At 43.2% G+C, this 27,855-nt stretch overlaps 2 protein-coding genes across 6 annotated transcripts in view; both read right to left on the bottom strand.

Annotated features, from left to right (window-relative positions):
* Nucleotides 1-1,524: 1,524 nt before the first annotated feature.
* On the bottom strand, nucleotides 1,525-24,176 carry LOC111975555 (elongation factor 1-delta-like). Of its 5 annotated transcripts, XM_024003893.2 has the most exons (9): nucleotides 23,195-23,528; nucleotides 19,077-20,380; nucleotides 15,052-15,172; nucleotides 14,837-14,911; nucleotides 3,128-3,212; nucleotides 2,926-3,029; nucleotides 2,409-2,615; nucleotides 2,022-2,216; nucleotides 1,525-1,776 (listed from the first exon to the last, which is right to left on the bottom strand). In XM_024003893.2, exons 2-9 carry the CDS (start codon nucleotides 20,378-20,380, stop codon nucleotides 1,738-1,740), a joined length of 2,130 nt encoding a protein of 709 aa, XP_023859661.1. In that variant the 5' UTR covers nucleotides 23,195-23,528; the 3' UTR covers nucleotides 1,525-1,737. The 5 variants fall into 5 exon arrangements, with proteins under 5 accessions (XP_023859661.1, XP_023859662.1, XP_023859665.1 ...); XM_024003894.2 differs by lacking the exons at nucleotides 19,077-20,380; nucleotides 23,195-23,528 and adding an exon at nucleotides 24,063-24,176; XM_024003897.2 differs by lacking the exons at nucleotides 19,077-20,380; nucleotides 23,195-23,528 and adding an exon at nucleotides 23,573-23,582.
* Nucleotides 24,177-24,274: 98 nt separating this feature from the next.
* The window catches only part of LOC111975467 (pyrroline-5-carboxylate reductase 3-like), a 12,022-nt gene continuing 8,441 nt past the window's right edge, over nucleotides 24,275-27,855 (bottom strand). Inside the window, 2 exon segments of the mRNA XM_070447424.1 lie at nucleotides 24,275-25,256; nucleotides 25,354-25,483. Coding sequence (XP_070303525.1) covers nucleotides 25,044-25,256; nucleotides 25,354-25,483 — 343 coding nt within the window. The 3' untranslated portion in view covers nucleotides 24,275-25,043.

Raw genomic sequence — 27,855 nt, 5'->3', positions numbered from 1 at the left:
CGTCTATCTTAGGACCAACAATGGGCCAGTCGGGACCTGACATCTGTAGACGTTGAAATTAAGGCCGGCCTGGGTGAGATCTGAAACAAACATAGATGTCTATGCTTGGCCCAAGTCAAGGCCAGTCCGGACCAGACTAAATCTGAACCATAAATCTTTTTCATGTATATTGTATTTTAGAATCAATGTTACATTTTTTCTGACATTTCATATTCAATGTAACCATTTTCTAACATATTTTAGATTCCATTTTCTAACAAAAGTCATACTTTCTAACGTTTTTTCTTAACTCTTGCTTTTTTTACTGGTCAGTTCCAGTCTCGTTGATTCCAGGAGCAAATACATGTGCATTTTTTGGCTGACAAAAATGGTATTATAATTTCATTTTCAATGATTAATTAAGTAATCTATATATTAATGATAAGCCACTGCGGTCCTCTTTCGAAATAGTTAATACGAGTTTTGACTCAAACCACTCCACTGAACAGGTATTGTGTTCAAGGTGATACTGTAATCAACCCCATTTCACATGTTTTCCCCTGCATAGCTAGTATATGGTAATAACAACCTATTCTTTATTTTGCTATATTTCATGAAATTGTATTTAAAAAAAGGCGTCAACACTGTTGACAACAGTCTCTCATCAGTGAGACATGATGGTAGTCACATTCTGTAACCAAGATTTGGTATTTATTCAGATCCACATTAGCCGCTGCAAAAGCATCAGCTACTCTTCCTGGGGTCCACATGAAACATGACATACTGAAATACATTTAAAATGTATCACACAGCCTACATATCAGTACATAAACACAATATCTAGGTCTAATACAAGGTACTGTGCAAATTACAATACAAGATATATAAAATGGCTGTTTACTCCAATGCTTCACACAGTTGTGTCAAGTTGGCTGGTTGTCCTTTGGGTAGTGGACCATTCTTGATACACACGGGAAAATGTTGAGCTTGAAAAACTTGGCAGCGTTGCAGTTCTTGACAATCAAACCGGTGCACCTGCCCAGCCTCATTATTGGAATAATTAAATTGATATTAAATAAAGATGATTGTTTGAAGAAATGACCAAATGTCTCTCAGTACTGAATTCCCACGACATACCCCATTCAAAAGCACTTTAATCTTTTGTCTTGCCCATACAACCTCTGAATGGCACACACACACAATCCATCTCAATGGTCTTAAAAATCCTTCTTTAACCTGTCTCTTCCCCTTCATCTACACAGATTGCATTTGATTTTACCGGTGACATCAATAAATAAAGGAAGCATAGCTTTCATCTATATTCACCTGGTTAGTCTGTCATGACAGAGCAAGTGTTCCTAATGCTTTGTACACTCCAATGTATCTTGTAGGAGAATGCTGCTACCTCATCTAGGGATGGATTTGACCCTTTTATTAACACATGACAAACCAAACTTTGTCCATGAATTTTACAATAAATGGTAATTTACAGTGGTTCCTAAACCTTACATGTGTGAATACCCAGAGAAAGAGAAAATAGAAGAGTTCAAGTGCACCAAAAGCTCTTTATTATTAACCATGTGACACAAACAGCAGCGATGAATGGACAGGGAACATGGCCAAGTCCCAAATGACACTATTCCCTATATAGTGCACTACTTTTGACCAGGGCCTATAGAGTTCTCATCAATAGTTATGCACAATATAGAGAATAGGGTGCCATGTGGGACGGGCCCAATGACGAGGAAGAGGGTTGAATCAAATCTTGTTGAAAGCTGCTACGTCGACACTCTGGACCTGTAGAACAAAAGAATAGAGAACATTCATCAAGATAAACTACACAACAGTTTCCAACCGTCTCTCATTTGGTTAAGATAACCGTACAAGGTCATACAGTATAGTATATTGTCAAAGAGAGGTGTGTGTGTGTGTGTGTGTGTGTGTGTGTGTGTGTGTGTGTGTGTTGTGTGTGTGTGTGTGTGTGTGTGTGTGTGTGTTGTGTGTGTGTGTGTGTGTGCTTGAAGAATCAGGCCTGCACTCACGTAGTCCTCAAACTTGGTGATCTCCTCCTCTAGCAGGTCTGTCCCCACCTTGTTGTCCTCAACAACACACTGGATCTGTAGCTTCCTGATACCATAACCCACTGGAACCAGCTTAGACTGACCCCACAGCAGACCGTCAGCAACAACAGACCTCACACACTCCTCCAGCTTAGCCATGTCTGTTTCATCATCCCACTGAGAGAGTTAAAGGGAGAGCAGAGAGAGGGGAAGGTGGAGAGAAAGGGAAATAACATAACCGGAAGACATGAAGAAAGATTTGAATGTCATGAAAACACACTGGAACAAATATACCATCATAAATATTTATAAAATACTGTCTACTGATGGAGAGAGCGTTAGGAAGAGTGGTTGGGGACTGTGACGTACAGGCTTGACATCTAATAGGATAGAAGACTTTGCGATGAGGATGGGTTTCTTGGCCTTCTTCTCTGTGTACTCTTTCAGCCTCTGCTCTTTGATTCGCTCGGCCTCCGCATCCTCCTCGTCATCACTGCCAAACAGGTCCATATCATCATCATCATCCTCCTCCTCCTCAACTGGAGCACTGGTCGTCTTCTGCTGGACAGATGTGGCCTGAGGAGGTGAGGAGCAGACRAATAATATGAGAAAAATATATGCCAGTTAACATTGTGTCCTGCCAGAAAGTACAACGACTCAGTCTGCACTAATAATAGTCCATAGCTACTCGTCTCCTTAAAATGATGCCATCTGTCGGAAGACAATGGCCACTAAGCATATGCTTCTATCCAAAGCAATTTACACAAAAATTTGTGATTGATTACATGTATGTGATCCTTGCGGAGAATGAACCCACAACCTTGTTTTTGCTAGCGCCATGCTCTTCCTAACTCAGCCACACAGGACCAGCGTGAGAAGGACTTACATTTGTACAGGGGGCTGCAGGGACTGGGGCTGGCGATGGGAATTTCTCCAGGACCGATACCCGACACTCCAACTTAGACAGAGCTGACCGCAGGTCCTCCACCACTATAGACAGAGACACACACGGGAAAGAGAGTCAGTAAGATCACATGGAAGGAAGCACACGCGCACCTTTGAGTAAGATACACAGATGCCACACACACCTTGGTGCAGACTGTGGTTCTCTAGCTCCAGGATCTTGATCTGTGTGACGAGTTCCCCTTGATCTCCTGTCCCATTAGCTGCACTCTGAACACAAAACACACACACACACACACACACACACACACACGAAAGTCAACATGTCACTGTAAGCAGATCACCAGCAACCTCTACTGGCCAAACTCAGGTAACATGATCAGTTAAATCGAAGACACAATAGGGTAAACAACAGATCTGTCACATGTTGTGTTCATAAATAAATACAGCTGTTGGCAGAGAGCGAATAGACAATGAATGACAGCTACAATTACAGCTAATGCAACGCTCCTCCCACTCAGGAAGAAAGAGTGTGGAAAGGATGGGCATTAGCAATTTTTTAACTATTCGAATAATATAAAACAACATTTGGATATCCAGATAGTCAACAGTCAACATTTAAAATTAAAATACTACTCGACCAATTAGAAAGACAGAAAATGCCACAAAAGCAGACAATGTGCTGTTTTCAGACTTCTCTTTAACTGTTGCCGTTAGCCTAGGATGATGTTCACCATCAAGGAACTGATTCAGTTTTCACAAAAAGTTCTGGTGAGTGTTTTGCATTGATCTGTGTAAGGTCTTGTGGAAACTCCGTTGGTGCGTGCCTGTAGGGTAAATCACCAATTGAAGTGGGGAAAACAGCATACCATTGTCAGGGCTGACCGGGGGGCTAAAAGCACCATGATAGTAAAATGTATTTTCCTGTAAAACCCAACCCATACCCCACAAGATAGAAAATGAGCTTGAAAAGACTTTTAGATAAAGCTTCTTCATTATTTTTAGCTTTTTCATAGGCCTAAAATTTTTGGGGACAAATGAATACGCTCACAAGTGTTAGAATACAAACGTCAGTTCGGATATCCGATTAACATTGCCCATCCCGAGTCTAAGGTCTTGGTGATGATCAGAGGAGCTTTCAGTAGACCCTTCTAACATTCTACAGAAGAGAAGGGTCCAAACATAAGAGGTTTGACACTGACCAATCACAACTCTTCAAAACAAAATGTCCATCTTAGCAACACCTCAGAGGAGGATGGACAGGGCAGACCATGGAGATGGACAGACAGACAGACAGAGAGAAGCATGTCCATTATACAGGGAGAATAAAGTGGATAGGGGTGAAAGGAGGGTCGGGGTGGCTGGTGTGTGTGTGTTGTGTGTGACACATTGCTCTCAGTAAGGGGTAGCTAGCTACTGTCACACAGGGTGGGACACTTACAGGATAGTGGTTCTGGGGTTGACCAGAGTCTCTGATTAATCGGAATGGCCGATTAATTAGGGCCGATTTCAAGTTTTCATAACAATCGGAAATCGGATTTTTGGACACCTTTATTTAACTAGGCAAGTCAGTTAAGAATGTGTTCTTATTTTCAATGACGGCCTAGGAACGGTGGGTTAACTGCCTTGTTCAGGGGCAGAACGACAGATTTTTACCTTGTCAGCTCCGGGATTCAATCTTGCAACCTTACAGTTAACTAGTCCAACGCTCTAGCCACCTGCTTTACATTGCACTCCACGAGGAGCCTGCCTGTTACGCGAATGCAGTGAGAAGCCAAGGTAGGTTGCTAGCTAGCATTAAACTTATCTTATAAAAAACATTCAATCAATCAGTCAATCATAATCACTAGTTAACTACACATGGTTGATGATATTACCAGTTTATCTAGCGTGTCCTACGTTGCATATAATCGATGCAGTGCACATTCGCGAAAAAGTACTGTCGTTGCTCCAACGTGTACCTAACCATAAACATCAATGCCTTTCTTAAAATCAATACACAAGTATATATTTTTAAACCTACATATTTAGTTAATATTGTCTGCTAACATGAATTTCTTTGTGTCACTTCTCTTGCAACAGAGTCAGGGTATATGCAGCAGTTTTGGCCACCTGGCTCGTTGTGAACTGTGTGAAGACAATTTCTTCCTAACAAAGACAGCCAACTTCGCCAAACGGGGGATGATTTAACAAAAGCGCATTTGCGAAAAAAGCACAATCGTTGCACGACTGTACCTAACCATAAACATCAATGCCTTTCTTAAAATCAATACACAGAAGTATATATATTTTTAAACCTGCATATTTAGCTAAAAGAAATCCAGGTTAGCAGGCAATATTAACCAGTTGAAATTGTGTCACTTCTCCTGCGTTCATTGCACGCAGATTCAGGGTATATGCAACAGTTTGGGCCGCCTGGCTCGTTTCGAACTCATTTGCCAGAATTCTACGTAATTATGACATAACATTGAAGGTTGCGCAATGTAACAGGAAAATTTAGACTTATGGATACCACCCGTTAGATAAAATACGGAACGGTTCCGTATTTCACTGAAAGAATACATTTTTTGTTTTCGAGATGATAGTTTCTGGATTCGACCATGTTAATGACCTAAGGCTCGTATTTCTGTGTGATATAATGTTATAATTAAGTCTATAATTTGATAGAGCAGTCTGACTGAGCGATGGTAGGCACCAGCAGGTTCGTAGGCATTCATTCAAACAGCAATTTTGTGCGTTTTGCCAGCAGCTCTTCGCAATGCTTCAAGCATTGCGCTGTGTATGACTTCAAGCATATCAACTCCCGAGATTAGGCTGGTGTAACCGATGTGAAATAGCTAGCTAGTTAGCGGGGTGCGCGCTAATAGCGTTTCAAACGTCACTCGCTCTGAGACTTGGAGTAGTTGTTCCCCTTGCTCTGCATGGGTAAAGCTGCTTCGAGGGTGGCTGTTGTCGATGTGTTCCTGGTTCGAGCCCAGGTAGGAGCGAGGAGAGGGACGGAAGCTATACTGTTACCCTGGCAATACTAAAGTGCCTATAAGAACATCCAATAGTCAAAGGTATATGAAATAGAAATCGTATAGAGAGAAATAGTCCTATAATTCCTATAATAACTACAACCTAAAACTTCTTACCTGGGAATATTGAAGACTCTAGTTAAAAGGAACCACCAGCTTTCATATGTTCTCATGTTCTGCGCAAGGAACTTAAACGTTAGCTTTCTTACATGGCATATATTGCACTTTTACTTTCTTCTCCAACACTTTGTTTTTGCATTATTTAAACCAAATTGAACATGTTTCATTATTTATTTGAGGCTAAATGTATTTTATTGGTGTATTAAGTTAAAATAAGTGTTCATTCAGTATTGTTGTAATTGTCATTATTACAAATAAATATTATTATTATATATATATATATTTTTTTTTAAATATATATATATWTTTTTTTAAATCGCCAGATTAAATCGGTATCAGCTTTTTCTGGTCCTCCAATAATCGGTATCGGCGTTGAAAAATCATAATCGGTCGACCTCTAATACCCAAAATATATACTTCTGTGTATTGATTTTAAGAAAGGCATTGATGTTTATGGTTAGGTACAGTCGTGCAACGATTGTGCTTTTTTTGCAAATGCGCTTTTGTTAAATCATCCCCCGTTTGGCGAAATTGGTTCAGGCAGAGGTATACCCAGGACTGGTCTACAGGAGGGATCAGGCAGAGGTATACCCAGGACTGGTCTACAGGANCAGGACTGGTCTACAGGAGGGATCAGGCAGAGGTATACCCAGGACTGGTCTACAGGATGGTTCAGGCAGAGGTATACCCAGGACTGGTCTACAGGGGAATTGGCAGAGGAATGAAGGGTTAAGTCAGTCACGCAAGAAATCATACAAACAGAAGTCTTGCCTCAGCAGGTTATACCTGCATAAACCCACACACACCCCTGAGGCTTAAACCAGCGTTACGAGCCACAACATGCTACTGAAACATGCAGGAATGGCTAGGGCTGAAATGAACCACAGACAAAAACACTTGATGGCTCGTGAAATCACACTTTTGGATTTCATGTTAGCTAAACCAGAGCATGAAAATCAAAAACACACCTGTTTGTTCTCTAAGTGCAAGTGATAGGCCTGGGTTGTGTTCACTGGAAACAAAAAGGAAGAAAACCAACTGAAATGTGGCACGATTACCTTAACTTGTCCAATAAGAAACTTGTTTTCATTGCAAAACTATTTCCATTGCATGCACTAATGACTACAACCCAGGGTATTCAAGGTTCTTGTCAGCAGCTCAGGGTCAACATTAACACAACTAGCTGCAGTCAAAACAGAATGTTGCTGTGAAACAGTCTTAGCTGGGTGGATATGGCCAGTTCAGTAAAGATATATCTCCACACACACCACACACACACACACTACCAGTCAAAAGTTTGAACACACCTACTTGTTTAAGGGTTTTTCTTTATTTTCTACATTGTAGAATGATAGTGAAAACATCAAAACTATGAAATAACACATATGCTTCAAGGTGGGAACCACATACACGGAGATCATCCATTCACCTACTCTGCATCTCACAAAGACAGTGGTTGGAACCAAAAATCTGAAATTTAGACTCAGACCAAAAGGACAGATTTCCATTGCTCGTGTTTCTTGGCCCCAGCAAGTCTCTTCTTCCTATTGGTGTCCTTTAGTAGTGGTTTCTTTGCAGCAATTCGACCATGAAGGCCTGATTCACGCAGTCTCCTCTGAACAGTTGATGTTGAGATGTGTCTGTTGCTTGAACTCTGTGAAGCATTTATTTGGGCTGAAATCTGAAGTGCAGTTAACTCTAATGAACTTATCCTCGCAGCAGAGGTAACTCTGGGTCTTCCTTTCCTGTGGCGGTCCTCATGAGAGCCAGTTTCATCATAGCGCTGGATGGTTTTTGCGACTGCACTTGAAGAAACTTTCAAAGTTCTTGAAATTTTCCAGATTGACTGACCTTCATGTCTTAAAGTAATGTTGAACTGTCTTTGATTATTATTTGAGCTGTTCTTCCATAATATGGACGGTATTTTACCAAATAGGGCTATCTTCGTTATACCACCCTACCTTGTCACAACACAACTGATTGGCTCAAACGCATTAAGGAAAGAAATTCCACAAATTAACTTTTAACAAGGCACACTGTTAATTGAAATGCATTCCAGGTGACTACCTCATGAGCTGGTTGAGAGAATGCAGAGTGTGCAAAGCTGTCCGTTTTTGGTTACTACAAGATTCCATATGTGTTATAAATAGTTTTGATGCTTCACTAGTATTCTACAATGTAGAAAATAGTACAAATACAAACCTTTGAACGAGTAGGTGTACAAACCTTTGACTGGTTCTGTGTGTGTATAATAATATATATATATATATATAAATATATATATATATATATATATATTATATATATATACAGTGGGGAGAACAAGTATTTGATACACTGCCGATTTTGCAAGTTTTCCTACTTACAAAGCATGTAGAGGTCTGTAATTTTTATTATAGGTACACTTCAACTGTGAGAGACGGAATCTAAAACAAAAATCCAGAAATCACATTGTATAATTTTTAAGTAATTAATTTGCATTTTATTGCATGACATAAGTATTTATCACCCTACCAACCAGTAAGAATTCCGGCTCTCACACACCTGTTAGTTTTTCTTTAAGAAGCCCTCCTGTTCTCCACTCATTACCTGTATAACTGCACCTGTTTGAACTCGTTACCTGTATAAAAGACACCTGTCCACACACTCAATCAAACAGACGCCAACCTCTCCACAATGGCCAAGACCAGAGAGCTGTGTAAGGACATCAGGGATAAAATTGTAGACCTGCACAAGGCTGGGATGGGCTACAGGACAATAGGCAAGGCTTGGTGAGAAGGCAACAACTGTTGGCGCAATTTAGAAAATGGAAGAAGTTCAAGATGACGGTCAATCACCCCGGTCTGGGGCTCCATGCAAGATCTCACCTCGTGGGCATCAATGATCATGAGGAAGGTGAGGGATCAGCCCAGAACTACATGGCAGGACCTGCCAATGACCTGAAGAGAGCTGGGACCACAGTCTCAAAGAAAACCATTAGTAACACACTACGCCGTCATGATTAAAATCCTGCAGTGCACGCAAGGACCCCCTGCTCAAGCCAGCGCATGTCCAGGCCCGTCTGAAGTTTGCCAATGACCATCTGGATGATCCAGAGGAGGAATGGGAGAAGGTCATGTGGTCTGATGAGACAAAAAATGAGCTTTTTGGTCTAAACTCCACTCGCCGTGTTTGGAGGAAGAAGAAGGATGAGTACAACCCCAAGAACACCATCCCAACCGTGAAGCATGGAGGTGGAAACATCATTCTTTGGGGATGCTTTCTGCAAAGGGGACAGGACGACTGCACCGTATTGAGGGGAGGATGGATTGGGCCATGTATCGCGAGATTCTGGCCAACAACCTCCTTCTCAGTAAGACCATTGAAGATGGGTCGTGGCTGGGTCTTCCAGCATGACAACAACCCGAAACACACAGCCAGGGCAACTAAGGAGTGGCTCCGTAAGAAACATCTCAGGCCTGGAGTGGCCTAGCCAGTCTCCAGACCTGAACCCAATAGGAAATCTTTGGAGGGAGCTGAAAGTCCGTATTGCCAGCGCCAGCACCGAAACCTGAAGGATTTGGAGAAGGTCTGTATGGAGGAGTGGGCCAAAATCCCTGCTGCAGTGTGTGCAAACTGGTCAAGAACTACAGGAAACGTTGATCTGTGTATTTGCAAACAGAGGTTTCTGTACCAAATATTAAGATCTGCTTTTCTGATGTATCAAATACTTATGTCATGCAATAAAATGCAAATTAATTACTTAAAAATTATACAATGTGATTTTCTGGATTTTTGTTTTAGATTCCGTCTCTCACAGTTGAAGTGTACTCATGATAAAAATTACAGACCTCTACATGCGTTGTAAGTAGGAAAACCTGCAAAATCGGCAGTGTATCAAATACTTGTCTCCCACTGTGTATATATATATATTTATATATATATATATATATATATATATATGCTCAAAAAATAAAGGGAACACTAAAATACACATCCAGATCTGAATGAAGAAATATTCTTATTAAATACTTTTTTCTTTACATAGTTGAATGTGCTGACAACAAAATCAGACAACAATTATCAATGGAAATCAATTTATCAACCCATGGAGGTCTGGATTTGGAGTCACACTCAAAATGAAAGTGGAAAACCACACTACAGGCTGATCCAACGTTGATGTAATGTCCTTAAAACAAGTCAAAATGAGGCTCAGTAGTGGTGTGTGGACTCCACGTGCCTGTATGACCTCCCTACAACGCCTGGGCATGCTCCTGATGAGGTGGCGGATGGTCTCCTGAGGGATCTCCTCTCAGACCTGGACTAAGCATTCGCCAACTCCTGGACAGTCTGTGATGCAACGTGGCGTTGGTGGATGGAGCGAGACATGATGTCCCAGATGTGCTCAATTGGATTCAGGTCTGGGGAACGGGCGGGCCAGTCCATAGCATCAATGCCTTCCTCTTGCAGAACTGCTGACACACTCCAGCCACATGAGGTCTAGCATTGTCTTGCTGCTAGGAGGAACCCAGGGCCAACCGCACCAGCATATGGTCTCCAAAGGGGTCTGAGGATCTCATCTCGGTACCTCAATGGCAGTCAGGCTACTCTGGCGAGCCCATGAGGGCTGTGCGGCCCCCGCAAAGAAATGCCACCCCACACCATGACTGACCCACCGCCAAACTGGTCATGCTGGAGGATGTTGCAGGCAGCAGAACGTTCTCCACGGTGTCTCCAGACTCTGTCACATGTGCTCAGTGTGAACCTACTTTCATCTGTGAAGAGCACAGGGCGCCAGTGGCAAATTTGCCAATCTTGGTGTTCTCTGTCAAATGCCAAACGTCCTGCACCGGTGTTGGGCTGTAAGCACAACCCCACCTGTGGACGTCGCGGCCCTTCATACCACCTCATGGAGTCTGTTTCTGACCGTTTGAGCAGACACATGCACATTTGTGGGCTGCTGGAGGTCATTTTGCAGGCCTCTGGCAGTGCTCCTCCTGCTCCTTCTTGCACAAAGGCGGAGGTAGCGGTCCTGCTTGTAACGAAACTCTAATTCTTCCTCCCTCGGACGAGGAGAGGAGAGAGGGATCGGAAGATCCAATTTGCAGCGGGAGGTATGATGACATGATATTCTTTATTCACAAGACGAAACTAAACACACGAAGACACTTGATAATTTTATAAAAACAACAAAACGACGTAGACAGACCTGAACGAGAGAACTTACATAAAACATGAAGAACGCATGAACAGGAACAGACTACATATACTAACGACAACGAAACAGTCCCGTGTGGTGCGAACATACACTGACACGGAAGACAACCACCCACAAACAAACAGTGTGAAACAGCCAACCTATATATGGTTCTCAACAGAGGAAAACGCAAACACTGTCTCTGATTGAGAACCATTATAAGGCTAATTTCAAGTGACCTAAACAAGAAACACAAAACATATAATGCCCACCCCAACTCACGCCCTGACCAACTAAACACATACAAAAAATAACATAAAACAGGTCAGGAACGTGACACTGCTGCTGTGTTTTGCCCTCCTATGGCCTCCTCCACGTCTCCTGATGTACTGGCCTGTCTCTGGTAGCGCCTCCATGCTCTGGACACTACGCTGACAGACACAGCAACCTTCTTGCACAGCTCGCATTGATGTGCCATCCTGGATGAGCTGCACTACCGGAGCAACTTGTGTGGGTTGTTAGACTCCGTCTCATGCTACCACTAGAGGTGAAAGCACCGCCAGCATTCAAAAGTGCCAAAACATCAGCCAGGAAGCATAGGAACTGAGAAGTGGTTCTGTGGTCACCACCTGCAGAACCACTCCTTTATTGGGGTGTCTGCTAATTGGCCTATAATTTCCACCTGTTGTCTATTCCATTTGCACAACAGCATGTGAAATTTATTGTCAATCAGTGTTGCTTCCTAAGTGGACAGTTTGATTTCACAGAAGTGTGATTGACTTGGAGTTACATTGTGTTGTTTAAGTGTTTCCCTTTATTTTTTTGAGCAGTGTATATATATATATATATGGCTTATTTCAGCCAAACCCGTTGGGTGACAGGTGTATAAAATAGAGCACAGCCATGCAATCTCCATAGACAAATATTAGCAGTAGAATGGCCTTACTGAAGAGCTCAGTGACTTTCAACGTGGCACCGTCATAGGATGCCAGCCACCTTCAACAAGTCAGTTCTTCACATTTCTGCCCTGCTAGATGCTGCTGCGGTTAAGTGTAAGTGCTTTTATTGTGAAGTGGAATTGTCTAGGAGCAACAATGGCTCAGCCGCAAAGTGATAGGCCACTCAAGCTCACTGAACAGGACCGCTTTAGAAAAATTGTCTGTCCTCGGTTGCAACACTCACTACAGAGTTTCAAACTACCTCTGGAAACAACTGTTCGTTGGGAGCTTCATGAAATGGGTTTCCATGGCCAAGCAGCAGCACACAAGCCAAAGATCACCATGTGCAATGCCAAGTGTCGGCTGAAGTGGGGTAAAAGCACTGCCATTGGACTCTGGAGCAGTGGAAACGCATTCTCTGGAGTGATGAATCACGCTCATCTGGCAGTCTGATGGACGTATCTGGGTTTTGGCAGATGCCAGGAGAACGCTACGTTCCGCAATGCATAGTGCAACTTTGTTGGTTTTTATTTATACTTCATTTAGTAAATATTTTCTTAACATATTTATTGAACTGCATTGTTGGTTAAGTTGCTATATGTAAGAATTTTACAGTAAAGTCTACACCTGTTGTATTCGGCGCATGTGGCAAATACAATTTGATTTGAACTGTAACGTTTTGGTGGAGGAGGAATAATGGTTGGGGTTGTTTTTCATGGTTCGCCCTGTTGCAGTGAAGGGAATCCTTACTGCTACAGCATACAATGACATTCTAGATGATTCTGTGCTTCCAACTTTGTGGCAACATTTTGGGTAAGGCACTTTCCTGTTACAGCATTACAATGCCCCCATGCACAAAGCGAGATCCATGCAGAAATGGTTTGTTGAGATTGGGATGTAAGAACTTGACTGGCCTGCACAGAGTCCTGACCTCAAACCTATCAAACACCTTTGGGATGAATTGGAACGTTGACTGCGAGCCAGGTCTAATCGCCCAACATCAGTGCCCAAACTCACTAATGCTCTGGTGGTTGGTTGGAAGCAAGTCCCAGCAGCAATGTTCCAACATCTAGTGGAAAGCCTTCCCAGAAGAGTGGAGGCTGTTTTGGCAGCCAGCAAAGACGGGACCAACTCCATATTAATGCCCATGATTTTGGAATGAGATGTTAGACGAGCAGGTGTCCACATACATTTGGACATGTGTGTGGGTGGGGTCTTGGACCAGGTAACACACTACAAAAGATGATCTACAGTACCATGCAAACGTTTTAGACAGGAGTGAAAAAATGCTGTAAAGTAAGAATGCTTTCAAAAATAGACATTAATAGTTTATATTTATCAATTAACAAAATGCAAAGTGAGTGAACGGAACAAAAATCTACATCAAACCAATATTTGGTGTGACCACCCTTTGCCTTCAAAACAGCATAATTTCTTCTAGGTACACTTGCACACAGTTTTTGAAGGAACTCGGCAGGTAGGTTGGCCCAAACATCTTGGAGAACTAACCACAGTTCTTCTGTGGATTTAAACAGCCTCGGGTGCTCCTCTCTCTTCATGTAATCCCAGACAGACTCGGTGATGTTGAGATCAGGGCTCTGTGGGAGCCGTACTATCACTTCCAGGACTCCTTTTACACTGAAGATAATTCTTAATGACTTTCGCTGTATGTTTGGGGTCGTTGTCATGCTGCAGAATAAATTTGGGGCCAATCAGATGCCTCCCTGATGGTATTGCATGACGGATAAGTATCTACCTGTACTTCTCAGAATTGAGGAGACCATTAATTCTGACCAAATCCCCAACTCCATTTGCAGAAATGCATCCCCAAACTTGCAAAGAACCTCCACCATGCTTCACTGTTGCCTGCAGACACTCATTTGTGTACCTCTATCAGCCCTTCGGCGAACAAACTACCTTCTGCTACAGCCATATATTTCAAATTTTGACATCAGTCCAGAGCACCTGCTGCCATACGGTCCTCAATGTTGCCCGTTTCTTTGTGCGTCTCCAAAAGAGCTTGGACAGCACATCTGGAAACCCCTGTCTGCCTTGAAATTTCTGCCTGGGAGAGACCTTTCTGATGCAATATAACTACCTTGTGTCTTGTTGCTGTGCTCTGTCTTGCCATGGTGTATGACTTTTGACAGTAAACTGTCTTCAGCAAACTCACCTTGTTAGCTGAGCTTGGCTGGTCCTCCCCCAGTTTTATTCCTCCAACACAGCTGTTTCTGTTAATGATTGTGTTTCAACCTACATATTTAATTGATGATCATTAGCACATGTTTGGTATAATTGTTCAATCTTACACCTATGCCTACAAAATCCCTGACTTTGTGCAAGTGTACCTACAAGAATTGATGCTGTTTTGAAGGCAAAGGTTGGTCACACCAAATATGGATTTCATTGAGATGTTTCTTCTGTTCACTCACTTTGCATTTAGTTAATTGATACATATAATATATTAACATGTCTATTTTTGAAAGCATTCTTACTTTCCAACATTTTTACACACCTGCCTAAAACTTTTGCACAGTACTGTATATTAAAAAGGTGATGATCTTACTTTCAGTGCAGCTTTAAAGCAGATAGTGGGAGAGATGGGGTGTGTGAAGGCTCAGATGTGTATTATATTACACTCACTCCTGCTAGAGACTTCTGGATGTTTTCCCTGGCCCGGGCTATGTCCTGCAGGATGCTGTTGGCTCCCACCAGCTCCTATAGGGTAAAGTACAGGGACCAGGTCAAACACTGATGTACACACACACACACCAGAGAGGTGGAGACACGTGTGAGGAAGAGGCGATTCTCTCTCACACACACACACACACACACAGAGAGAGAGAGAAACGACCTACTTGTGCTGGGTGTAAGGTGCCGTTCATGCGTTCGTAGAAATATCTCTCTGCCTCATCGTAGTGAGGTTTATCAAACCAGATCTTCTCCTGAGCTAGGTAGTTTAATGCTGCACTCATGGTGCTACAGAGAGGGAGAGGAAGCAGATATGAGAAGAGAGCGGGACAGAAGAGGGAGGAGAAAGGGATCTAATGTTTAGTAATTCAGTGAGTCCATTAGACTGTTTGTATCCCTCTGTTTTAACCATCTGTGTCCCACTACAGACAATCCTTAGAAGTAAGATAAATTAGGGGCACGACTTTCACTGGGTACTGCATATTTGTCCCCCCAGTTTTATCATTGGATTGTGATACAAAAAGCAGCATCGTTGTGCTTTAGGACCATGCGGATGCCTCAGAGCGGTCAGGTAGGCTGTTTGGTGGTTTCAGACGGCTGGATGTAGGACTCTGCAGACACCACAGAGCATGCAAACAGAGGCAGCTGTTGTCTGTGTGTGCTGTGCTTTTTCTCTGGAGTGATAAAACCAAGCAGAGCAGAAATATGCTACTCTTTATTTGATTGATGTAGCTGGCAAAGTAAGTGCTGTTTGACTTGACAAAAAATATGTTTTCCCAGTGCTGAGCTAGTAGTGTAACTGACATGTACTGTTAGCTAATGTTTCATTCCATCTTGACTTAAGATCTGTCTGGAGAGAATGAACTAACATAAGCTAGCTAGTAGCTACCACAGCCAGTTCAACACAAGCCATCTGTCAGGTACAATGGCTTGCGAAAGTATTCACCCCTCTGGCATTTTTTCTATTTTGTTGCCTTACAACCTGGAATTAAAATAGATTTTTTAGGGGTTTGTATCACTTGATTTACACAACATGCCTACCACTTTGAAAATGCTAAATATTTTTGGGGGTGAAACCAACAAGAAATAACAACAAAAAATATATATATTTTTTTTTAAACAGCGGTGCATAACTATTCACCCCCCACCCAAAGTCAATACTTTGTAGAGACACCTTTTTGCAGCAATTACAGCTGCAAATCTCCTGGGGTATGTCTCTATAAGCTTGACACATCTAGCCACTGGGATTTTTGCCCATTCTTCAAGGCAAAACTGCTCCAGCTCCTTCAAGTTGGATGGGTTCCGCTGGTGTACAGCAATCTTTAAGTCATACCACAGATTCTCAACTGGATTGAGGTCTGGGCTTTGACTAGGCCATTCCAAGATATTTAAATGTTTCCCCTTAAACCACTCGAGTGTTGCTTTAGCAGTATGCTTAGGGTCATTGTCCTGCTGGAAGGTGAACCTCCATCCCAGTCTCAAATCTCTGGAAGACAAACAGGTTTCCCTCAAGAATTTCCCTGTATTTAGCGCCATCCATCATTCCTTCAATTCTGACCAGTTTCCCAGCCCCTGCCGATGAAAAACATCCCCACAGCATGATGCTGCCACCACCATGCTTCACTGTGGGGATGGTGTTCTCAGTGTGATAGGTGTTGGGTTTGCGCCAGACACAGCATTTTCCTTGATGGCCTAAAAGCTACATTTTAGTCTCATCTGACCAGAGTACCTTCTTCCATATGTTTGGGGAGTCTCCCACATGCCTTTTGGCGAACACCAAATGTTTTTGCTTATTTTTTTTATTTAAGCAATGGCTTTTTTTCTGGCCACTCTTCCGTAAAGCCCAGCTTTGTACGGCTTAAATTGGTCCTATGGACAGATACTCCAATTTCCACTGTGGAGCTTTGCAGCTCTTTGGTCTCTTTGTTGCCTCTCTGATGAATGCCCTCCGTGCCTGCTCCGTGAGATTGGGTGGGCGGCCCTCTCTTGGCAGGTTTGTTGTGATGCCATATTCTTTCAATTTTTTTATATGGATTTAATGGTGCTCTGTGGGATGTTCAAAGTTTTGGATATTTTTTTATAACCCAACCCTAATCTGTACTTCTTCACAACTTTGTCCCTGACCTGTTTGGAGAGCTCCTTGGTGCCGCTTGCTTGGTGTTGTTGCAGACACTGGGGCCTTTCAGAACAGGTGTATATATACACTGCGATCATGTGACACTTAAAGTCCACCTGTGTGCAATCTAACTAATTATGTGACTTCTGAAGGTAATTGGTTGCACCAGATCTTATTTAGGGGCTTCATAGCAAAGGGGGTGAATACATATGCATGCACCACTTTTCCGTTTTTAATTTGTTGAAACAAGTTCTTTTTTCCCTTTCACTTCACCAATTTGGACTATTTTGTGTGTGTCCATTACATGAAATCCAAATAAAAATCCATTTAAATTACAGGTTGTAACGCAACAAAACAGGAAAAACGTCAAGGGGGATGAATACTTTTGCAAGGCACTGTAGTATCTAACAGCTGTTGTGTGTATGGAAATGTTTTGTAGCCTAAGTTTTGTCCTGTTTCAACAGAAGTAAATGAACTTGGCTTGTTTTCACCTGTTGATGTACCATTACAGCTAGTCAAAAGTTGGCTAACGTTAGATATTATTTTTGCTCCAATCACAGTCAGTACAGCAATAACATTATTCATCTGCCAGTTTCCCTAGCCAATTCCCTACTTTTCACACTGACACTGTATAATCAGCTCTACAGGCTTTACTGTCATGATGCAGTCAGTACACAACACTATGCTCATCATGTCTTAGCAGGATCAGATGGTGACAGGGGTCTCAGCAGAGTCAGGCAACCAGGGAAGACCAGTCTGACAGCGCTGAGGTGAACTTTTGCAGATGCAACACTTTGTTCTCTATGTGCAGCAAACACTGGACAAGCCTGAAGCTGCAAAGACAAACTATTTTAAGGCAGTCTGACAAACCTCTAAAGTTGATTTCCAAACTGTGTTAAGGGTTGATAGAGGCTTTTCCTGATGACACAAAACATGTTAAACAAAAATGTGAGGAAGACCTGGGAGACAGTACTGATGAATGGATACAGATATGTTTAAATGCCCAGTCATGTTCATATAATCTCAGACATAAKTWATAGCCATTTAAGACCGTCCATAAAACATACTATATGCCAGTGTAACTGAATACCAGGCACTCAGAAATTTTATTCCTCTGCTGGAGGTGTAAAACACAAAAGGGGACATATTTCAATATATTATGCTCTTGAGATGGCTGGAAAAGAGTATGTTATTTTATCTCAGCATGTGTACAGATTCTCCCTGTTTTTGTTTGCTTGGAAATGTTGACACTGGAGACTTATCAGAAGAAACTGTGTAACCTAGCATTCATAGTGGCTAAGAAATGCATTGCCATTAATTGGAAGGTTGGGGAACCGTTTAGAAATTACAACACTTGTTGTGCATAGTTTCCCCCCCACATTTGGTCCCACATTCATAGAGTTGAATGACTATATCAAGCTTGTGACTCTACAAATTTGTTGGATGCATTTGCTGTTTGTTGTGGTTGTGTTTCAGATTTTGTGCCCAATAGAAATGAATGGTAAATAATCTATTGTGTCATTTGATTCACTTTTATTATAAATAAAAACAAACGCTTTCAAGCACTTCTACATTAATGTGGATGCTACCAAGATTACAGCCAAAACTGAAAGAATTGTGAATAATGACATGTCAGAATGCACAAATATATCATACCCCCAAGACATGCTAACCATTACCATGACAGGGGAGGTTAGTATTTGTGTGGGGGGGTATGATATTTGTGTTTCTATAACTCTCACTCATCATTATTCATGATTTATTCAGAATGATCCATAATCATGGTAGCATCCACATCAATGTAGAAGTGTTTAGAAACATTATATTCTTATTTATGCCCCCCCACTTATAAAACCAAAGTTGCGCCCTTGGGATAAATCTCTGAAGACCACCAACATTGAGTAAAATAAATAATCATGCAAGTCAAAAAATGAAAAGGGTAAAGCAAAAAAAAAGTGACAAATGAGCAAATAAAAACAGAAAACAAGTTAAAGAAATCAAAAAGCAATGAAAAGGATATCATCAAATGAAGCTGGTTTTGTTTGTGGAGGTCAAGACTCCTGGAATGGGTCATACTTGTCCCTCAGAGGGCCGTTGCATGCGACCGGTGATGCTGGCGATGACATTGCGGACGCCGCAGTATCTTCTTCCCCAAGAGCCCCCTCCTCTCTGTTGGTTACTGTTGACTCCACAGGTACATTCTGGTAATAACCGTAGAAACATCTCTCTGCATCCTCGTAGCGTCCCCGGTCTAGCCACACCCTCTCACTGTCCGGATGAAGGAAGTAACAGACTCCTCCCACTGACATGGCCACACCTTCCTCATCTGTGACGTCAGCAGGCTCCTCCTCCTCCTGAATGGTGAGCAGAGAGTGATAGACTTCGGCCTTCCCCTGTGAGACCATGGCTGCTTCTTCTAACACTTCCTCCTCTTCCATAAGACTCTGTGGGTGGTCTCCAATACCCCTGGAGTTTGAGTGAGCGTTAGGGTTGGTACGTGAGGTGGAGGTTCCACCATCCAGGTTGTTGCAGGTATGAGAGCGGTTGTTGCCGTAGAGGTTCTGGTAGAAGGCTGCCTCGGCCCGGTCGTAAAGAGGCTTCTGCAGCCACACGTGCCTCAGCAGCTCCACGGGGAGACAGGGCAGTCCGTTCATCAGCTGGCCAGGGGCCTGGGCCGAGGTCAATGGGGAGGCCGCCTGGGGGGTCTGGGCAAGGGACAGGTACCCCTCGTCTGGTGTGGCGGCGCTGTTTGCGGGGAGGGCCAGGAAATCTGGGGCTGCTGGCTGCAGCAGGGGCTCTGCAAAAACACAATGCTCTTCAGATACTATGGTTGGAGGGGTGATTGGGTGGTTCGGGCCAGGGGGTGAGGGTGAGGGTTGAGGCGAGGTGGGGTGGTTGTCAGCAGCCAGGGCAGAGAGCGAGGGTGAGCTGCTTGGCCGTGTCTTCGCACCGTTGGCAGAGCGTGCCAACCAGCACTGATACAGACTCTCAGCCTGCTCATACACACCGCGGTCAAACCACACAGATTCACACTCAGGCCGCATGCCGAGCAGGACCATGCTGGGGGAGTCAAGGACAGGGGCGTGGCTACTCTCCCCCTGGCCAGGTGGTGAAGGCGGATGCATCTCCACGGCAATGAATGCTGGGTGGTTGTCGGGTTGAGCGGAGCGTTTCCGACGGCGACGGCTCTTCCCACTGCGTTTCCGGTTGCCATCTCCATTCATGCTGCTGCTCTCTGGGGAGGACAAAGAGACACCACCCCTGTTCCTCTGACCCCCCTCTGCCACCTCATTGGTACAGTCCACCTGGCAGTGGTTGGGAGGGAGATCAGGATCAGACTGATCCATTGCTGAACACGGGGGGTTCCACTGAGACAGCATCTTTGATCCGAAGCAGAGAAAGAGGGAGAAAGGGACAGGCTAGAGGGTTAGTTACACAGAGGAGAGAAGTTAGAGAGACAGATAAATTGATCCATTGGACTCTGCCATTTTTGCTTTGTAATGGATCAATCCCAGAATGCATTGAGGCATGCAGGAAGAGAAAGGAAAAGAACAGACAAAGAGCCAGATCCAGCAGACCAAGGTCGGATGAATGATGAACTGAACGATGTTCACTTCACCGGTTGTGTTCGAAGAGCACAAACAGGAGAAAACATCTTCAAAGTGTTCACCAAGGAGTACAGGCTAGTGCCTCCGTTTCACAAGTTTTACTCCTATTTCATGCCTTCTGAACACAACCCCTCATGTCCAATGTTATATTCTGGAGTTCTTAGAATTCTCATTCGTCGGAGGGTAGCCAATAGTAGATGTCTCTGGATAAACAGCCTCTATTCAGGTCCACTTATATTCTTTATATGGCAACCAATAGATGCCATCATGGCCAACTAAATAACTTGAATCACAAACAAATGCCAATATACACTGCTCAAAAAAATAAAGGGAACACTTAAACAACACAATGTAACTCCAAGTCAATCACACTTCTGTGAAATCAAACTGTCCACTTAGGAAGCAAAACTGATTGACAATAAATTTCACYTGCTGTTGTGCAAATGGAATAGACAACAGGTGGAAATTATAGGCAATTAGCAAGACACCCCCAATAAAGGAGTGGTTCTGCAGGTGGTGACCACAGACCACTTCTCAGTTCCTATGCTTCCTGGCTGATGTTTTGGTCACTTTTGAACGCTGGCGGTGCTTTCACTCTAGTGGTAGCATGAGACGGAGTCTACAACCCACACAAGTGGCTCAGGTAGTGCAGCTCATCCATGATGGCACATCAATGCGAGCTGTGGCAAGAAGGTTTGCTGTGTCTGTCAGCGTAGTGTCCAGAGCCATGAGGTGCTACCAGAGACAGGCCAGTACATCAGGAGACGTGGAGGAGGCCGTAGGAGGGCAACAACACAGCAGCAGGACCGCTACCTCCGCCTTTGTGCAAGAAGGAGCAGGAGGAGCACTGCCAGAGGCCTGCAAAATGACCTCCAGCAGCCACAATGTGCATGTGTCTGCTCAAACGGTCAGAAACAGACTCCATGAGGGTGGTATGAGGGCCCGACGTCCACAGGTGGGGTTGTGCTTACAGCCCAACACCGTGCAGGACGTTTGGCATTTGCCAGAGAACACCAAGATTGCAATTCGCCACTGGCGCCCTGTGCTCTTCACAGATGAAAGCAGGTTCACACTGAGCACATGTGACAGACGTGACAGAGTCTGGAGACGCCGTGGAGAACGTTCTGCTGCCTGCAACATCCTCCAGCATGACCTGTTTGGCGGTGGGTCAGTCATGGTGTGGGTGGCATTTCTTTGGGGGCCGCACAGCCCTCCATGGCTCGCCAGAGGTAGCCTGACTGCCTTAGGTACCGAGATGAGATCCTCAGACCCCTTGTGAGACCATATGCTGGTGCGGTTGGCCCTGGGTTCCTCCTAATGCAAGACAATGCTAGACCTCATGTGGCTGGAGTGTGTCAGCAGTTCCTGCAAGAGGAAGGCATTGATGCTATGGACTGGCCCGCCCGTTCCCCAGACCTGAATCCAATTGAGCACATCTGGGACATCATGTCTCGCTCCATCCACCAACGCCACGTTGCACCACAGACGTCCAGGAGTTGACGGATGCTTTAGTCCAGGTCTGAGAGGAGATCCCTCAGGAGACCATCCGCCACCTCATCAGGAGCATGCCCAGGCGTTGTAGGGAGGTCATACAGGTACGTGGAGGCCACACACACCACTGAGCCTCATTTTGACTTGTTTTAAGGACATTACATCAAAGTTGGATCAGCCTGTAGTGTGGTTTTCCACTTTAATTTTGAGTGTGACTCCAAATCCAGACCTCCATGGGTTGATAAATTTGATTTCCATTGATAATTTTTGTGTGATTTTGTTGTCAGCACATTCAACTATGTAAAGAAAAAAGTAGTTAATAAGAATAGTTCATTCATTCAGATCTAGGATGTGTTATTTTAGTGTTCCCTTTATTTTTTTGAGCAGTATATATATATATATATCAAAATATGCATATTCTGCATGCAAACTGAAAAAGTTGCTCCATAACCTTAAAGGGCAGAAAATAAAATATGATCACTCAGCAAGTTTGCTGGGGGGCGTTGTTGAATGAATGGCGTTATAACAGGAACAGCACTGGAATGATAAATCAGATCTAATGCAGGTAGGACCAACCTCACAATGTTGAGTATCCCGAGTTGCACCCTATTCCCTTTATAGTGCATTAAGGCTCTGGTCAAAAGTAGTGTACTATAAAGGGAATAGGGTGCAATTTGGGACACATCCTGTATGTTCTGTGTACACATCATATAATCCTAGATTCTATACAGTAGACTACACAACATAAACTGCCACAGCAAAGACTTGAGTTATTAACAGTCCAGGATGAAGCTGTGGTTGATGGCGGGCAAATCATGCATAATTCATACCATAGTGAAAAAGGAAACACATTTCCTTATAGCCATCTAGATGTGTTTTTTTCCCCCAATCGTTTTTTAGTACTACTAATAGAAACAACTTGGCTGTAGTTGGCTGTAGTCCTATTAACAATATATATTAGAGATTATTTTGATTGTTAAAATTATTCACATCTTGATAGTTTGGCCGTTAAGAAAATGATTTCCTGCATGATATGCATGTAAAACACCTTATAGTTGGCCTATATATAAAATAAAATAAACGAATGTAACTCACCTTCCTTGGTGAGTGTGTGAGAACAAACAACTTTCGTGATTAGAATGCGCAACACGTTATTTTCATCCATTCCGCCGCGAGCCATGAACAAAGCAAACAAACATTATAATACTGCATACCGGCCTACCGGGAAATCAACACCTTGGGAATAGGCTACAGCATAGGCGTGTACATAAAATTGTGACAGCCTCAAGAATTGGCTAAACGTGCCTTTGGTTCCTCGTGGCACATACGGATTGGGGCCGGAGGACTATTTTAAGACTGCGTGATTGCAAAGAAAAAAATATAAACGTTGTGTCATTCAATTAATAATCAATAACCTAAACCACATTTTACTAAACGTATGACAAAGAAAGACTAATGTAAAAGGCTACTCACTTCTCCAATCCTTGAGAGCATATAACAAGGGGACAGAGACATAAGAGGTTGTTATTTGAGACAGTGTTAAAAAACACATTGAAACATTGTATCAACAGCGGTATTATTCCTTTGATGGCCATGTTACAATGTAACAATTTAACGTCACTGATATAACATACGTCATGTCGACATCTTCCGTCGCTCTCAAGACATTGAGGCAGGTGGTGCCACTTCCAAATTGAAGCATTTGTAAACTAAAACGTCATAGCCACCCGTCTAGATTCATTAGCAATGAATTCTCTGAAAAATTACGTATTTTCTTATGTCTGAATATCGCAGCTTCTGTTGATATTCATATTTAGCCGGTCGGGCCCGACTTGGACGCTCATGGCTGTCCCAACATTTCTTTTCTTGACCGTTTACATTAGCTCTCCCTTACACCAAACAATTTGACTAGCGGCTACCATGTTCATTACCCGGTTGGAAAAACGAGCTGTCAGTTACTTACTGTTCTGTATTTCGATAGTTAACGGGTCCGGTGTTCCTCGTGTGCTTGTTCAGTTAGGAGCCTAGAACAGAAAGGGAGAACAGAATAAGCGTCCACCGAAGGGGTGTGGGGGACAAGGGGGAAGGGCCCTGTTTTTTAAACGCCCGGTTGATTCACATATATCCTACTGAAAATATTTTAGGATTATAATATTATTAAAGTCTGGAACAGTGTGTAGTCAATTTAGCTTTTATTAATTTGTGCAATCAGTTTTCCCAGGATTGGTATACTCCCATTCAACACGCACTGCGCTTGCACATGACAGAATAAGGAACTGTTTAATAAAACGTAATTTCTTCCGCCAGCAGGGGTCACTTGATTTCAGAGACTGGGACCGCTCAAAATCATGTCACATTGATTTTTTTGTTTATTTGTCTGGAATAAAAAAATGTTGGGATAGTTTTCAAAGTAAATAAATAACAAATGCAGAAAACCTAAGGAAGGTGAATTGTATGTAACATCTGTAACTTGATAGGCCACACTTTAGAAGAATGGAAATGTACTTTTAGTACATTAATGTACAGTACCACTCAAATACATTGTAAGTAATTTCCAATATCATACTATGTGCAGGCTCTATAAGGACCATCTGAATTAACAAAGTGTGAATGTACAGCACCTGTTCATAGCCATCCGTTTGGACCAGATAGGTACAACATTCTTTTAATAACAAAAACTGAAAATACCAATGAATTCACTTTAATATTTCAAATGAACATTGATAAATTATGAAGATAACTGGATTAGCGCTGATTTGACACATCTTGCTGTATTCTTCACAATCACTATGTGTCCTTGAATAACTCCTCCAGTCAGATTTGTAGTTAGATTAGGCTCCAACCGTAACAAAGTTGGAGACTGAAGTGGTTTCTGTGGGCGTTGGGCAGAGAGCAACCAAAAATTCTACATTTCCTGAATCAGTTACTATGGGCCAAAACGACTTCACTTCCTATTTTCTGTGGCCGTAGGCYCCGACTTCCTGCCCAGCTCCCTGGCCCTCTCAGTTGCAGTCTCCACAGCGGTCATGGTGGCGGCCCTCACACCCCCCTGCTCCATGGCATGAAGCCCGAAGATAGTGGTGCCTCCTGGTGTACACACCTCCGAACGCAGTTGGGCTGGATGCTTCCCTGAGTCCCTCAACAACTGGCCTGCCCCCTAGAACAGAGAAGAACATTACACATGAACAGAGATACAGAAGTACCTGTGCTAATATAATACAAATGAGGGCTGTTTTATGTAACCAAAAACTCACCAATACAGTCTGAGCAGCGATGCTATGGGCCAGAGCACTGGGCATGCCCATCTTCACCGCTCCCTCAGCCAGCGCCTCTGCAAACAGATACACCTGCAGGGCCAAGGACTCTCTGTTATAACCAGAACAACGTTACCCCTTCCAGTTTTGTCTTCTCCATCCCATCCCTCTCCCTCCCTCCATCTCTCCTTTCTTCACCTCCATCCCTCTATCCAACTACTTCTCTGATAGAGTTCAGTGTGTCAAATCGGAGGGCCTGTTGTCCGGACCTCTGGCAGTCTCTATGGGGGTGCCACAGGGTTCAATTCTCGGGCCGACTCTCTTCTCTGTATACATCAATGATGTCGCTCTTGCTGCTGGTGATTCTCTGATCCACCTCTACGCAGACGACACCATTCTGTATACATCTGGCCCTTCTTTGGACACTGTGTTAACTAACCTCCAGATGAGCTTCAATGCCATACAACTCATCTTCCGTGGCCTCCAACTGCTCTTAAACGCAAGTAAAACTAAATACATGCTCTTCAACCGATCGCTGCCTGCAACTGCCTGCCCATCCAGCATCACTACTCTGGACGGTTCTGACTTAGAATATGTGGACAACTACAAATACCTAGGTGTCTGGCTAGACTGGAAATTCTCCTTCCAGACTCACATTAAGCATCTCCAACCCAAAATTAAATTTAGAATTGGCTTCCTATTTCGCAACAAAGCATCCTTCACTCATGCTGCCAAACATACCATCGTAAAACTGACCATCCTACCGATCCTCGACTTCGGCAATGCCATTTACAAAATAGCCTCCAACACTCAACTCAACAAATTGGATGCAGTCTATCACAGTGCCATCCATTTTGTCACCAAAGCCCAATATATTACCCACCACTGCGACCTGTACGCTCTCGTTGGCTGGCCCTTGCTTCATACTCGTCGCCAAACCCACTGGCTCCATGTCATCTACAAGTCTTTCCTAGGTAAAGCCCAGCCTCATCTTAGCTCACTGGTCACCATAGCAGCACCCACCTGTAGCACGCGCTCCAGCAGGTATATCTCACTGGTCACCCCAAAAGCCAATTCCTCCATTGGGCGCCTTTGCTTCCAGTTCTCTGCTGCCAATGATTGGAATGAACTGCAAAAATCACTGAAGCTGGAGACTCATATCTCCCTCACTAACTTTAAGCACCAGCTGGCAGAGCAGCTCACAGATCACTGCACCTGTACATAACCCATCTGTAAATAGTCCAGTCAACTACCTCATCCTCATACTGTATTTATTTATCTTGTTCCTTTGCACCCCAGTATCTCTACTTGCACATTCATCTTCCGCACATCTATCACTCCAGTGTTTAATTGGTATATTGTAATTACTTCGCCACCATGGCCTATTTATTGCCTTACCTCCCTTATCTTACCTCATTTGCACACACTGTATATAGACTTGTTCTACTGTATGTTTGTTTATTCCATGTGTAACTCTGTGTTGTTGTATGTGTCGAACTGCTTTGCTTTATCTTGGCCAGGTCACAGTTGTAAATGAGAACTTGTTCTCAACTAGCCTACCTGGTTAAATAAAGTAAAATAAAAAAAATCCCTACCTTCCCTCCATCCTTCTCTTTCCTCCTTGATCCATTTCACATTTACATTTCAGTAGACACTCTTATCCATAGCGACTTACAATGAGTGAAAATTCAATAGATTAGGCTCTTCAAACTCAACTCTGGACCTTGAAGCCAGTTCCACTGCACTTTTTCAATTGTTGCCGACTTAGACCTAGGACTAAAGGTCGACCGATTATGATTTTTCAATGCAGATATCGATACCGATTATTGGAGGACCAAAAGGCAGATACTGATTAATCGGACAATTTTTAAAATGTATTTGTAATAATGACAATTACAACAATACTGAATGAACACTTATTTTAACTTAATATAATACATCAATAAAATCAATTTAGCCTCAAATAAATCATGAAACATGTTCAATTTGGTTTAAATAATGCAAAAACAAAGTGTTGGAGAAGAAAGTAAAAGTGCAATATGTGCCATGTAAGAAAGCTAACGTTTAAGTTCCTTGCTCAGAACATGAGAACATATGAAAGCTGGTGGTTCCTTTTAACATGAGTCTTCAATATCCCAGGTAAGAAGTTTTAGGTTGTAGTTATTATAGGAATTATAGGACTATTTCTCTCTCTACGATTTGTATTTCATATACCTTTGACTATTGGATGTTCTTATAGGCACTTTAGTATTGCCAGTGTAACAGTATAGCTTCCGTCCCTCTCCTCGCTCCTACCTGGGCTCGAACCAGGAACACATCGACAACAGCCACCCTCGAAGCAGCGTTACCCATGCAGAGCAAAGGGAACAACTACTCCCAGTCTCAGAGCGAATGACATTTGAAACGCTATTAGCGCTCACCCCGCTAACTAGCTAGCCATTTCACATCGGTTACACCAGCCTAATCTCGGGAGTTGATAGGCTTGAAGTCATAAAAGCATTG

The sequence above is a fragment of the Salvelinus sp. IW2-2015 genome, linkage group LG16, assembly GCF_002910315.2.
Source record: "Salvelinus sp. IW2-2015 linkage group LG16, ASM291031v2, whole genome shotgun sequence".
NCBI classification, from domain to species: domain Eukaryota; kingdom Metazoa; phylum Chordata; class Actinopteri; order Salmoniformes; family Salmonidae; genus Salvelinus; species Salvelinus sp. IW2-2015.
The sequence above is the reverse complement of the archived record's forward strand: the minus strand, read 5'-3'. Positions and strand labels throughout refer to the sequence as shown.